This window comes from Loxodonta africana, chromosome 2, assembly GCF_030014295.1.
Source record: "Loxodonta africana isolate mLoxAfr1 chromosome 2, mLoxAfr1.hap2, whole genome shotgun sequence".
NCBI lineage: Eukaryota > Metazoa > Chordata > Mammalia > Proboscidea > Elephantidae > Loxodonta > Loxodonta africana.
This window is the reverse complement of record NC_087343.1, coordinates 3,943,848-3,959,698: the sequence shown is the minus strand read 5'-3', so window position 1 is coordinate 3,959,698 and position 15,851 is coordinate 3,943,848. Positions and strand designations below refer to the sequence as shown.

Here is a 15,851-nt window from a genome sequence, read left to right as displayed (position 1 = left end):
TTATGTAAGTCTCTTTTGGTTTCTTACAGAAGTGTATTGTAGTTTTCTTTGTATATGTCTTTTACATCTCTGGCAAGATTTATTCCTAAGTATTTTGTCTTCTTGAGGGCTACTGTAAATGGCATTGATTTGGTGATTTCCTCTTTGATGTTCTTTTTGTTGGTGTAGAGGAATCCAACTGATTTTTGTATGTTTACCTTGTATCCCGAGACTCTGAACTATTAGTTTCAGTAGTTTTCTGGAGGATTCCTTAGGGTTTTCTGTGTATAAGATCATGTCATCTGCAAATAGAGATACTTTTACTTCTTCCTTGCCAATCTGGATGCCGTTTATTTCTTTATCTAACCTAACTATTCTGGCTAGGACCTCCAACACAATGTTGAATAAGAGTGGTGATAAAGGACCTCCTTGTCTGGTTCCTGATCTCAATGGGAGTGCTTTCAATCTCTCTATTGATTTAGGGTGATGTTGGCTGTTGGCTTTGTATAAATGCCCTTTATTATGTCGAGGAGTTTTCCTTCTATTCCTATTTTGAGGAGAGTTTTTATCATGAATGGGTGTTGAACTTTGTCAAATGCCTTTTCTGCATCAATTGATAAAATCATGTGATTCTTGTCTTTTGTTTTATTTATGGGGTGGATTACATTAATTGTTTTTCTAATGTTGAACCATCCCTGCATATCTGGTATGAATCCCACTTGGTCATGGTGAATTATTTTTTGATATGTTGTTGAATTCTATTGTCTAGAATTTTGTTGAGGATTTTTGTATCTACATTCATGAGGGATATAGGTCTATAATTCTCTTGTGGTGTGTTTCCCTGGTTTTGGTATCAGGGATATGGTGGCTTCATAGAATGAGTTTGGTAGTACTCTGTCCTTTTCTATGCTCTGAAATACCTTTAGTAGTAGTGGTGTTAACTCTTCTCTGAAAGTCTGGTAGAACTCTGCCATGAAGCCATCCGGACCAGCGCTTTTTTTTTTTTTTTTTTTGCTGGGAGTTTTTTGATTACCTTTTCAATCTCTTCTTTTGTTATGGGTCTATTTAGTTCTACCTCTGTGTTAGTTTAGGTAGGTAGTGTGTGTCTAGGAATTCATTCATCTCTTCTAGGTTTTCAAATTTGTTTGAGTATAGTTTTTCGTAGAAATCTGATATGATTCTTTTAATTTCAGTTGAGTCTGTTGTAACATGGCCCCTCTCATTTCTTATTCAGGTTATTTGCTTCCTCTCCTGTTTTTGTTTTGTCAGTTTGGCCAGTGGTTTATCAATTTTGTTAATTTTTTCAAAGAACCAGCTTTTGGTCTTTTTTATTCTTTCAATTTTTTTTTTGTTTTGTGTTCTATTTCATTTAGTTCAGCTCTAATTTTTATAATTTGTTTTCTTCTGGTGCCTGAGGGTTTCTTTTCTTGCTCTCTTTCTATGTGTTCAAGTTGTAGGGATAATTCTTTGATTTTGGTCCTTTCTTCTTTTTGGATGTGTGCATTTATTGATATAAATTGGCCTCTGAGCACCACTTTTGCTGTGTCCCAAAGGTTCTGATAGGAAGTGTTTTCATTCTCATTGGATTCTCTGAATTTCTTTATTCCATCCTTAATGTCTTCTATAATCCAGTCTTTTTTGAGCAGGGTATTGTTCAGTTTCCAAGTGTTTGATTTCTTTTCCCTGCTTTTCCTGTTATTGATTTCCACTTTTATGGCCTTATGGTCAGAGAAGATGCTTTGTAATATTTCAATGTTTTGGATTCTGCTAAGGTTTGCTTTATGATCTAATATGTGGTCTGTTCTAGAGAATGTTCCATGTGCACTAGAAAAGAAAGTATACTTGGTTGCTTTTGGGTGGAATGTTCTTTATATATCTATGAGGTCAAATTGGTTGATTGTGGCATTTAGATCTTCCATGTCTTTATTGAGCTTCTTTCTGGATGTCCTGTCCTTCACCGAAAGTGGTGTGTTGAAGTCTCCTACTATTACTGTGGAGCTGTCTATCTCACTTTTCAGTGCTGATAGAGTTTGTTTTATGTATCTTGCAGCCCTGTCTTGGGTGCATAAATATTTAATATGGTTATATCTTCTTGGTGTATTGTCTCTTTAATCATTATATTGTGTCCTTCCTTATCCTTTTGGATGGATTTAACTTTAAAGTCTATTTTGTCAGAAATTAATATTGCCACTCCTGCTTTTGATTGTTGTTTGCTTAATATATTTTTTTCCGTCCTTTGAATTTTAGTTTGTTTGTGTCTCCAGGTCTCTGGTGTGTCTCTTGCAGGCAGCATATAGACAGATCTTGTTTTTTAATCCATTCTACCACTCTTTGTCTCTTTATTGGTGCATTTAGTCCATTTACATTCAGGTTAATTACGGATAGGTATGAATTTAGTGCTATCAGTTTGATGTCTTTTTTTGTGTTGTGAACAGTTTCTTTTTCTCACTTAATTTTATGTGCTGAGTAGATTATATATTGTCATTTCCTCATATTTGTTGTTGTTGATTTTGTTTCTGCTGAGTGTATATTTTTCCCTTGTATTTTATTTTGATGAGTAGGATAGTTTGTCTCCTTTGTGGTTACCTTATTATTTACCCCTATTTTTCTAAATTTAAAACTAACTTTTATTTCTTTGTTTTGCCATATCTTCCTCTCCATATGGAACGTGTATAATTACATTTCTTAGTCCCTCTTTATTATTTTAATGTTGTCTTCTTGTATATACTAACATCAGTATTACCCTTTTTTGAGTTTTTTTCTTTGTTTTTAAATAATCTTGCTTTGTTTTTTTGGATTTCCCTGTTCTGCTGTGCCTAGTGTTCTAGTCTTGGATTGATACCTGATATTATTGATTTTCTAACCAAGAACTCCCTTCAGTATTCTTGTAGTTTCGGTTTGGTTTTTACAAATTCCCTAAACTTGTGTTTGTCTGGAAATGTCTTAATTTCACCTTCATATTTAAGACATAGTTTTGCTGGGTATATGATTCTTGGCAGGCAGTTTTTTTTCCTTCAATTTTTTAAATATGTTATCCCATTGCCTTCTTGCCTGCATGGTTTCTGCTGAGTAGTTGGAGCTTATTCTTATTGGCTTTCCTTTTAGGTGACTTTTTGTTTATCCCTCGCTGCTCTTAAAATTCTTTATCTTTGGTTTTGGCAAGTTTGATTATAATATGTCTTGGTGACTTTCTTTTAACATCTACCTTATGTGGAGTTCGATGAGCATCTTGGATAGATATCTTTGCATCTTTCACGATATTAGGGAAGTTTTCTGCCAACAAATCTTCAACATTTCTCTCTGTATTTTCTGTTATCCCTCCCTGTTCTGGTACTCCAATCACTAAAAGGTCATTTCTCTTGATAGAGTCCAACATTATTCTGAAGTTTCTTCATATTTTTAAATTCTTTTATCTGATTTTTCTTCAAATATATTAGTGCCAAGTGTTTTATCTTTGAGTTCAGAAATTCTACCTTCTACTTGCTCAGTTCTGCACCTCTGACTTTGTATTGAGTTGTCTACTTCTGTAATTTTATTGTTAATCTTCTGAATTTCTGATTGCTGTCTGTCTATGGATTTTTCCAGCTTTTTAAACTTGTCATTATGTTCCTGAATAATCTTTATAATTTCTTCAGTTGCTTTATCTCTGTGTTACTTGGCTTGTTCTGCATATTTCCTCATTTCCTTCCTGATGTCTTGAAGGGTTCTGTGTATTAAACCTTTGTATTCTGCATCTGGTAATTCCAGGAATGCACTTTCATCTAGAAGATCCCTGGATTCTTTGTTTTGAGAGCCTGTTGAGGTGATCATTGTCTGTTTCTTTATGTGACTTGATATTGACTGTTGTCTCCGAGCCATCTATAAGTTATTGTATTAGTTTATGCTTGCTTACTGTGTCATAGCTGCTTGCTTTGTTTTGTTTTGGTATACCCCATGGGTTGCTTGATTGAGCTAGCTTGATTATTTTCACCTTTGGAGCTCTGACATCCTGTCCCCAGCTGGCTAGAGCTGTTATCAGGTATATCAGTCTAGGAGTCCATTCGGTTTTCTTCTATGAATTCAGCTCAGGTTTCCTGTAGCTGATCATCAAGTGTGTGGTACAGGGTCTATCCTACAGTCTTAGAGGGGCAGGGGTGATTGGCGTATATACCGGTATCTGGTTGCAGTAGGGGGCCACGCTCTGAACAAGGCAGGGGCTGAGGAATGACCCCCGACCGTCTCTGAGGAAAGCGTGTCCCTGTTCCCTATAGCGTGCAGGGGGGTGGTTTCTGCAGACAGACCATGGGCACCCAAAGTTTTTGGCTGTATGAACTGGGAGGTGCCAGTTATCTCTGGACCCCTGTTGCAGGTGGGTGGGTGACCTGAGTGGAGCTACCAGTCCTTGGGTCCCTGATGTGGGTAGGTGACGACTTTGTTTAATAGGCAAAGCAATGTCAAACGTCAAACACCCACCTCTCCACCGCATAGCTGAAATGGCTAGAGTTTGCCAACAAGGGCCTATTCTCCCAAAATAGGCCCACACAGGTCCATGCAGAAGGGAAAGGTGCTCAAGGTCCTCGGACGGTTTATGCCTGGATAGGAGCTGCTTCTGTCCTGAGCTCCCCTGGTTAGTGGAGCTAGCAAATTATCTTTTCCCCCAATTGCAAATTTTTCCCTTCCCCAAGGCCAGAAGGATGGCTCTAGGTGCTCAACAGGACCTATATCAGGCCCAGGGAATTCAGCCGCTGAAGCTGGTTTGGGGGTAAAATATATGCAAGTACTTAGCTTTTGCCGGGAGCACCATTCTTCTCAGTTTCCGGAGGTGTGAGTAGGCTGTGTGGCTGCCTGCTTCTCCGTGAGGAAACTGCGGCCGAATGCTAGTACCAGCTTGTTGCATCCATCGCTCCAGGAATAGTGCCCGAGGGCTTCCCACGATTCAGGTCTGGTAACTCCTTTCCGCTTCTGAATGGTATCTTCCTCCCCCTGCCTCTCAATCCATTTTCTAAGCTTGTCTTTGATGCTCAGGGCTCCCAGGTTGTCACAAATATATTCCTTTCACTTGTTTTTTCAGGTCTTTGTTATAAAGAGGCCTCACTGGAAGCGTCTGTCTATTCCACCAACTTGGCTCTGCCTCCTGAATCATAGTCTTTAACTGGTCCTCCTTATAGGTGTATGGGTATTATTCTATCACTGACAGCATTGTTCTTCAGGATAGATCTTGAAATACTGTTTTTGATTATGAATGCAATGCCATTCCTCTTCAAGTTGTTGCTACGGTCAAATGATTGTTCTGTTCAAAATGGCCAATACAAGTTCATTTCAGCTCACTAATGCCTAGGGTGTTGATCTTTATGTGGTCCATTTCATTTTTGATGATTTCTAATTTTTGTATATTCATACTTTGTACATTCCATTATCTGATTATTAATGGATATTTGCAGCTGTGTCTTCTCATTTTGAGTCATGCCACCTCAGCATGTAAGGTCCCTAAAGCTTGACTTCATCCACGTCTTTAACGTTGACTCTACTTTGAGAAGGCAACTCTTCCTCTTTTGTATTTTGAGTGCCTTCCAACCTGAGGGCGTCATCTTCCTGCCCTATACCAGACAGTGTTCTGCTGGTATTCATAAAGTTTTCACTGGCCAATTTTTTCAGAAATAGACTTCCAGTCTTTCTTCCTAGTCTGTCTTAGCCTGCAAGCTCCTCTGAAACCTGTCCCTGCTGGTATTTGAAATACTGATGGCATAGCTTCCAGCATCAGAGCAACTCACAACCCATCATAGTACCTATGTGTTAGTGAGCTAAAATAGACAGGTATTGGCATTTTTGAATTGGAAAATATCATATGGCCTTCTATGCTGGAAATGACAGATTGAAGAAAAATGGTGTCACATTCACTGTCAAAAAGAGCATTTAAAGATCTGTCCTAAAGTACAATGCTGTGAGTGACAAGATACTATTCATATACCAGAAGGAAGATTAGTTAGTCTGGGCATTTTTCATATTTATGCACCAACCACTAATGTCAAAGATGAAGAAATTGAAGATTTTTACTAACTTCTGCAGTCTGAAATTGATCAAATATGCAATCAAGGTACATCGGTAATTACTGGTGATTGGAATGTGAAATTTGGAAATGAGAAAAATCAGTAGTTGGGAACTATGGCATTGGTGATAAAAATGATGGCCAGAAGTCACATGATAGAATTTTGCAAGATCGACAACCTATTCATTGGAAATACCTTTTTTGATAACACAAATGGTAAGTATACACATGGACCGCATGAAATGGAATACACAGGAATCAAATTGACTACATCTGTGGAAAGAGAAGATGGAGAAGTTCAATATCATCAGTCAGAATAAGGCCAGGGGCTAACTGTGGAACAGACCATCTATTGCTCTCAAGCAAGTTCAAGTTGAAGTTGAAGAAAATTATAACAAGTCGACCTTGAGTATATCCCATCTGAATTTAGAGACCATCTCAAGAATAGATTTGACACATTAAACATTAATGACCAAAGACCAGACTCGCTGTGGAATTACATCAGGGGTATTATACATGAAGAAAGTAAAAGGTCATTAAAAATAAAGGAAACACCAAAATTGATATCAGAAGATGCTGAAACTTGATCTTGAATATATAATAATAATAAAAAAATGAATATATAATAGCTAAAGTGAAAGGAAGAAATGATGAAGTAAAAGAACTGAATAGAAGATTTCAAAAAGCAGCTTGAGAGAACAAAGTAAAGTGTTATAATGACATGTTTGAAGATCTGGAGTTAGAAAACTACAAGGGAAGAGCACATTTGGCATTCCTCAAGCTGAAAAAACTGAATTAAAAATTGAAGCCTCGAGTTGCGTTATTGAAGGATTCTATGGGCAAAAAATTCAACGATTCAGAAAGCATTAAAAGAAGTTGGAAATAATACAGAGTCACTGCACCAAAAAGAACTGGTTGAAGTTCAGTCATCTCAGGAGGTATTATATGATCAAGAACTGATGGTACGGAATGAACAATTCCAAGTTGCACTGAAGGCATTGGTGAGAAATAAGTTTCCAGGAATTGACAGACTACCAATTGAGATGTTTCAACAAACAGATGCAATGCTGGTAGCTTTCACTTATGTATGCCAAGAAATTTTGGAAGACAGCTACTTGGCCAACTGACTGAAAGAAATCCATATTCCTTCCCATTTCAAGGAAAGGAGATCCAACAGAATGTGGGGATTATTGAAAAATATCATTAATATCACACTCAAGTAATATTTGGCTGAAGATAATTCAAAAACTATTGCAGTGGTACTTCCACAGGGAACTGCCAGAAGCTCAAGCTGGATTCAGAAGAGGACATGGAATGAGGAACATCATTGCTGATGTCAGATGGATCTTGGCTGTAAGCAGAGAATACCAGAAAGATTTTTACTTGTGTTTTATCGACTACGCAAAAGCATTTGACTGTGTGGGTCATAACAAATTATGGATAATTTTGACAAGAATAGGAATTCCAGAATGCTTAATCGTGCTCATGAGAAACTTGTAAATAAAGCCAGAGGCAGTTTTTTGAACAGAACAAGGGAATACTCTGTGTTTTAAAGTCAGGAAAGGTGTATGTCAGGGTTGTATCCTTTCACCATACTTGCTCAATCTGTATGCTGAACAAATAATCTGAGAAGCTGGACTATATGAAGAAGAATGGGGCATTAGGATTGGAAGAAGACTCATTAACGACCTGCAATACGCAGGCGATACAACCTTTCTTGCTGGAAGTGAAGGGGACTTGAAGCACTTAGTGATGAAGATGAAAGATTATAACCTTCAGTATATATTGCACCTCAACGTAAGAAAACAAAAACCCTCACAACTGAACCAATAAGTAACATCATGATAAGTGAAGAAAATTTTGAAATGGTCAAGGATTTCATTTTACTTGGATCCACAATCAACTCCCATGGAAGCAGCAGTCAAGAAATCAAATAATGTTTGCATTGGATACACCTGCAGCAAAAAAGACCTCTTTAAAATGTCGAAAAGCAAAGATTTCACATAGAGGACTAAGGTGTGCCTGACCCAAGCCATGGTATTTTAAATTGCCTCATATGCCTGTGAAAGATGGACAATGAATAAGTAAGACTAAAAAAGAATTGATGCCTTCGAATTATGGTGTTGGGAAAAAATATTGAATAGAGCATGGAATGCCAGATGAATGACCAGTCTGTCTTGGAAGAAGTACAGCCAGAATGCTCCTTGGAAGTGGGGATGGTGAGACTTCATTCCACTTACTTTGGACAGGTTATCAGGAGGGACCAATCCCTGGAGAAGGACATCACGCTTGGTAAAGTAATGAGTCAATGAAGAAGTGGAAGACTCTCAAAGAGATGCATGGACACTTGTTGCAACAATGGGCTCAAATGTAACAATGATTGTGAGAATGGTGCGGTGTTTTGTTCTATTGTACGTAGGGTCACTATGCATGGGAAGTGGCTTGATGGCACCTAACAACAACAGCAACCACAATAACAACATATATTAGGACATACTGAGAAAGCTGTGTTCGCGCTCACAGTGCGGTGGAAATGAGTGAGGGGAGGTCATGGTGATCTAAATGCAAGAGCTCCCAGCTCCTCCAGAAGAAGAGCTTGCTTTAGGATGGCATTTCTGCAGTCGTTGCAGGATAGCATCCGTGCGACGTGACCTGATTGTATCAGGGATGCCAGGTGAAAGGAAGAGCCTGTGTATTATCAAAGATGGAAAGTGCTTCTTTTCCTGGTAAAAAAAACAGTGTAATATGAGCTAGGACATTCTTTAAATACCCAAATTTGTTTTGCATTGATTGAGAACAAAAAAGTGGCAGAATACCATGGACTGAAAACGAGCAGACTTTTATCTAAAAAGAATGCATATCTGTTTTCTAAATCGTGACTTCAGAGTCCAGTCGGCAGACCCCTGCGGCACAGCCCCCTGTGGGTGGGAGGCTGTGTGTTGGTGCATTTGTGCATTTTGTTATTATTTTATTTTTGCCTTTGCTGCACTTGTGCTATTTTTCTCATCACTAGAGGACTCCTCAAGGGAAGCATGGATGGCTGGTGTCCACGTACCAATCTGGAGAGGAGATGCATGTTGGAAGTTTTCCTTCCCAGACGGAAACCCAGGCAAACCTCACAAAGCAGGTAAGCCATAAATACTCACAGATGCACACACTCATTCACACACACACACATACACACACACACACTCAGAGACACACACACAGACACACACTAAGCTCATACACACACACTCTCACACACACTAAGCACACACACACTCTCACACACACAGACACACACAGAGAGACACATACGCACACTAAACACACACACACAATAACACACATATTCACACATACTCACACAGACACACACTAAACACACACACACACACTCACACTCACACCCACACAGTTTTCTTGTTTTTTAACTGATTTTCTATCACTGGGCATTAGGACTTCATGTTAAAAAAAAAAAATGTTTTAGTATGCCAGAATAAAACAGTGAACTCTTCCCTATTTTATTTTTTAGCAAAAGAAAGAAAAAAGAAAAGAAAGGAGGGGGGATGGAGAGAGAAAATAGGATTAAAAATTTCCCAGAAAATGTGTATAAATGCCAAAATTAGAAGGACTAGCCCTGCTGGGGGGTTCTTCATTGTCGTACGGCTAGACCAAATGACTTTCTATTTTGCTCTGTTATTGCAGAATCACAAGGATCAGTGAACATTGATGACCGAAGCGTGAAATAGACTCCAATTTCACCTGAATTATCAACCTGGACAGTTGCCACTGGAGACAATAACTGTGGGATGACGAGCCTTCCCAACTTGAACCAGACTCTCCAATTCCACAGGAAATAAATGTGAGTTGGTTTATGTGAATATGGATCCTCATAAATATTTAATCTTGTTATTTTAAATCATCCCCCACATATGCTAATCAGGCAGATTAAACCCCATCAGGCAGGAGGCAGGTGGTGGCTTCACCATGAGAATGGTCTAGTTTTTATGTTACTGATAACAGTACAAATGCTGCTCTGCCTTTTCTTTTTTTACTCATCATTCTCTCTTTTTTCTGAGTGGTGAGAGCTGCAGAGGCAGAGCATGTGGCATCTAAGCGATGAATTTTATTTCTCTGTCTTTTCTTGGTATCACAGATGCAGTTACTGTTTATGGAGAAGAAAGACATGCAAAATAAGATACTGAAGAGTTGAAAGGTGGTGGCTTGTTAATACAAAAAAATAAAATAAAATAAGTTCAAGAAAGACTCAAAAGGAAGCTGTTTAAATAATGGTGGTTTTTGATTTGATACTTAATAATAGATTTAAAAACATGGCCATTCAAGATATGAAAACAATCCTACAGAGCGTTTAAGCCTTCCTGTAAAGCTAAGGGGAGCTGGTATTTGAACAATTACATTTAAATGACATCAGCTCAGAAAGTAATATAATCAGGACCCAGGAAGTTTATTTATTACTCTAGGAGCAAGGATGGAGGAATTGAAACAGAAGGTGGCATTTACTTATCATTTGCCTGGAGGGCAGTGAGCTCAGATATATCAGTCAGGCAGGGCCACCAGCCATGATGGAAGCTACCAGGGACGGAGCTGCAGATGCCTTGGGAAGGAGGAGCCCCGAGGGGCCAAGGCTAATGTGGGAGATCCAGTTGGAGCTCCTGGTAAGCCAGGAGGCAGCCCACACCATCTACAGTGAGGCTGAAAGACATGGGGCGGAGCCCAAGGGGACTCAGGCGGGGAGCCAGCCGAGGGGCGACCTTTTGGGGACTAATTAACAAAACAGGCTGAGGACCATTTTCTGTAATCACAGGTGGACCCCCAGGCTGGGGTGGCTAGAAGCTCTTCTGGGGCTTGAATGAACATCAGTGGGCCTGGGGGACATTGCTGAAACACTGGCCTCGGGTCTGGGGGTTCAAGGTTCAGGTCCCCACACCCTGGAAACGTTGAGCTGCCCCTCAAACTGGGCTGCAAGGATGGAGTTCTGGGGACCTCCAGGCTGGAGGAAAAGCAGCTCTGGAAACGGAGGCAGAGAGCAGACAAATGACACAGCCAGAGTCCAGAGCATCCCGGGAGGGCTGAATTTCTCAGGAATTCGGACCTCTCTTGGAGCAGGGGGATTCAGGTCCTTCAGCAGGAGTGGAGCGGGGTGGGAGTGCTCAAGAGTATCCCAGCAGGATGGGAATGACCATCTGTGAGTGAAAGGCCAGGAACATGCCTTAAGATGCTTCAGCCCTCTATAGGCTGGGGATTCCATGAATTGTGGTGATTATTGTTACAACAAAACCTGTGAAAGCTGGATCCTGTGTAAGGCAGAAGCCTATCAGAGAAGGAAAGCACAAATATTATCACTGAAGTGAGTAATGGAAAAGTGGTAAGACTGCGCCCTGCCAAAGGCGGAAAATTCGTGAGACCTGGAAAAACAAGGCAGTCCTGTGGAGTTGCAGGTCTCACAGGTTTTACTGCATTACTATTAAAAATTTGGGAAAGGAATTAATGTTTCCTTCGTGTAATAGCTGCCAGATGTAGAGCTGGGTACCTTAAACCTGCTCTTCTCCGCATTCTTCAGTGTGTGTAAAGGGACAGTGATTTCCCAAATTTTAGAAAAACTTGTCAGAGGGTTGTGTGGAGGGGTGGGAGGCAGGAGCTAGCAGGGCCCACTGCACCTTCCAGGGTGGAGAGAGCTGGGCGAAGGCAGCAGGGTCCAGAATGACGAGAGTTGAACAATAAGCTCTGGTTTTGTCCAGATTTCCACATATTATTCTTGGTAAGTAACTGGATTATAGAATTGTATAAAACATGTAAATGCTGGTGTTCATGGACTTTGCAGAGTGGAGGGGATGGATGAGAGGGCCTGCATACTCACTCCTGTCCCCCATCCAATATTGTCCCCATGGAGCCCTGGGTGGGGAGCAGAGGGCACTGGTCAAAATGATGGATCCACAGAAGGGGGGGGAGGGGCAGCACTTCACAGCTCACCATAAATTAAGACAACAATCTTGTCGCCTTGAAAGTTCACCGAAATCAATAACTTGAGGTTCAATGGAAAGCAATACAGTTTTTGTCGTAGGATGAAGTGGTAAAACGCTCAAAGTTTTTCTTTAGTCTGAATTAAGTCCATAATTCATGGGTCCTATTAGTCTCTGCCCTGTGCCAAAACTGGGTCTACAATGACATTGATATTTCATTAATCGTTATACTGCATTTTTCTCTCATGCCTTGAGTCATTTTTATTTGATTATATCTTGGATGTATGACTCAATAGGAAGATACAGACTGAGAGCAATGTACCATTTCGGTACATTCCATCAGTTAGCAAAGCTCCTCTTCCAGGATTTGTATCAATTTTAAGGTGTTTGCAAATCAACAACAAGATGACACAATAATAGAAAAATGAGAAAAGGATGAAGTGTGAATTCAAAAATACAAAGGACCAACACATTTGTGGACAGAGGACTAGTATCACTGGGATTCAAAATTGCAAAACCCCGTTTCTCACTCTCCATGGTGGTCCTGGAGATAGAACATCAGAAGGGAAGAACACGCTCCACATTTCTCAAGCTGGAAGAACTGAAGAAAAAATTCAAGCCTTGAGTTACAATATTGAAGGATTCTATGGGGAAAATATTAAACGATGCAGGAAGCATCAAAAGAAGATGGAAGGAATACACAGAGTCATTACACCAAAAAGAATTAGTCGATATTCAACCATTTCAAGAGGTAGCATATGATCAGGAACTGTTGGTACTTGAAGGAAGAAGTCCAAGCTGCACTGAAGGCACTGGCAAAAAACAAGGTTATGGGAATTGACGGAATATCAATTGAGATGTTTCAACAAATGGATGCATCGCTGGAAGTGCTCACTCATCTATGTCAAGAAGTTTGAAAGACAGCTACCTGGCCAACTGACTGGAAGAGATCCATATTTATGCCTATTCCCAAGAAACTGATCCAACTGAATGCAGCAATTATCAAAAAATATCATTAATATCGCACAAGTAAAATTTCATTGAAGATCATTCAAAAACAGCTTCAGCAGTTTATCAGCAGAGAACTGCCAGAAATTCAGGACAGATTCAGAAGAGGACATGGAACCAGGGGTATCATTCCTGATGCGAGATGGATCTCAGCTGAAAGCAGAGAATATTTACCTGTGAAAGATATTTGCCTGTGTTTGATTGACTATGCAAAGGCATTCCACTGTGTGGATCGTACAAATTATGGATAACATTGTGACAGATGAGAATTCCAGAATACTTAATCGTGCTCATGAGGAACCTGTATATAGATCCAGAGGCAGTTATTTGGACAGAACAAGGGAATACTGTGTGGCTTAAAATTAGGAAAGGTGTGGATCAGGATTGTATCCTTTCACCATACTTTATTCAATCTGTATGCTCAGCAAATAATCTGAGAAGCTGGACTATATGAAGAAGAACGGGGCATAAGGATTGGTGAAAAACTCGTTAACAACCTTCGTTATGCAGATGACACAACCTTGCTTGCTGAAAGTGAAGAGGACTTGAAATACTGATAAAGACTACAGCCTTCATTATGGATCGCACCTCAACATAAAGAAAACAAAAATCCTCACAACTGGATCAGTAAGCAACATCATGATAAATGGAGAAAAGATTGAAGTTGTCAAGGGTTTAATTTTACTTGGATCCACAAACAGCACCCATGGAAGCAGCAGTCAAAAAAATCAAAAGACCCTTTGCATTGGACAAATCTGCTGCAAAAAACCTCTTTAAAGTGTTGAAAAGCACAGATGTCACCTTGAAGACTAACGTGTGCCTGACCCAAGCCATGGTATTTTGAATAGCATCATATGCATGTGAAAGCTGGACAATGAATAAGTAAGACAGAAGAAGAATTGATGCCTTCGATTTGTGGTGTTGGTGAAGAGTATTGAATATACCATGGATTACCAAGAGAACAAACAAATCTATCTTGGAAAAAGTATAATCAGAATGCTTCTTAGAAACAAGGATGGTGAGACTGTGTTTTACATACTTCAGACATGTTGTCAGGAGAGATCAGTCCCTGGAGAAGGATATCATGCTTGGTAAAGTACAGGGTCAACGAAAAAGAGGAAGATCCTCAAGGAGACGGATTGACATAGTGGCTGCAACAATGGGCTCAAGCATAACAACGATTGTGGGCGTGGCGCAGGACTGGGCAGTGTTTTGTTTTATTGTACATAGTGTTGCTATAAGTCGGAACCAACTTGACAGCCTCTAACAACAACAACAACAACAACATGTTGGTCAAGGCGAAAGAGAATGGTAATGTCTCAATAATGTCAAAGGTATGTGGGAACTGACTCCCTTCTATGCAGAAATATCTACGGACACATTTTTGGGGTAGCTGAAAAAATGTTTTAAAAGTCTTAAAATTTTCTTGGCATTTAACCCACATCATCCGTCTCCCATATAAATACGTCAGAATTTCACAGGGACTTGGTGGTGAGGTGAAGGGTTACTACTCTGTGGGACTCCCAGCTCAACATCATCCTTCCATAGGGTTCTGGCATGAAAAATTGGGTAGGACCTATTTGATTAAAAAAAAAAATTATATAGCACCTATTTATCGACATCTTTCTGGTATTCCCTGCTTTCAGCCAGGATCTATCTGACATCGGCAATGATATCCCTGGTTCCGCCTTTTCTGAATCTAGCTTGAATTTCTGGCAGTTCCTCGTCAATGTACTGCCGCAGCCACTTTTGAATGATCTCCAGCAAAATTTAATTGCATATGATATTAATGATATTGTTTGATAACTTCCGTATTCAGCTGGATCACCTTTCTTTCAAATATGGATCTCTTCCAGTCAGTTGGTCAGGTAGCTGTCTTCCAAATTTTTTGGCATAGATGAGTGAACACTTCCAGCACTACATCCATTTGTTGAAACATCTCAATTTGTATTAATTCCTGGAGACTCGTTTTTGCCCATGCTTTCAGTGCAGCTTGGTCCTCTTCCTTCAGTACCATCGGTTCCTGATCATATGCTGCCTCTTGAAATGATTGAGCATTGACCAGTTCTTTTTAGTATAATGACTCTGTGTATTCCTTACAACTTCTTGTAATGCTTCCTGCATTGTTTAATATTTTCCCCATAGAATTCTTCAATATTGCAAATTGAGGCTTGAATTTTTTCTTCAGTTCTTTTAGCTTGAGAAATGCCAAGTGTGTTCTTCCTCTCTGGTTTTCTATCTCCAGGTCTTTGCACATGTCATTATAATACTTTACTTCGCCTTCTCAATCTGCCCTTTGAAATCGTCTGTTCACTTTTACTTCATCGTTTCTTCCATTTGCTTTAACTACTTGAGCTTCAAGAGCAAGTTTCAGAGTCTCTGTTGAGGTCCACTTTTGTCTTTTCTTTCTTTTCTTTTCTTAAAATGACCTCTTGCTCTCTTCATGTATGATGTCCTTGATGTCATTCCACAACTCATCTGGTCTTTGGTCATTAGTGTTCAACATGTCAAGTCTATTCTTGAGATAGTCTCTAAATTCAGGTGGGATGTACTCATTGTGGTACTTTGGCTCTTACAGACTTGTTCTAATTTTCTTCAGCTTCAACTTGACCTTGCCTATGAGCAATTGATGATCTGTTTTACAGGGATATCATTGCTGACGTCAGATGGATCTCGGCCAAAAGCAGAGAATACCAGAAAGATGTTTACCCGCATTTTATTGACTATGCAAAGCATTAGACCATTTGGATCATAACAAATTATGGATAACATTGAGAAGAGTGGGAATTCCAGAACACTTAATTGTGCTCATGAGGAACCTGTACGTAGATAAGAGGCAGTCATTCGAACAGAACAAGGGGATACTGTGTGGT

The 15,851-nt window shown here is 39.7% G+C and overlaps 1 protein-coding gene across 1 annotated transcript in view; it reads left to right on the top strand.

Moving 5' to 3' along the window:
• The first annotated feature begins 8,151 nt into the window (after window positions 1-8,151).
• LOC135230418 (transcription factor SPT20 homolog) overlaps window positions 8,152-15,851 on the top strand; it is a 65,523-nt gene continuing 57,823 nt past the window's right edge. The window contains exons 1-2 of the mRNA XM_064279678.1: window positions 8,152-8,223; window positions 9,018-9,131. Of these exons, the coding sequence (XP_064135748.1) occupies window positions 8,152-8,223; window positions 9,018-9,131 (186 nt within the window). The remainder of the gene's footprint in view (window positions 8,224-9,017; window positions 9,132-15,851) is intronic.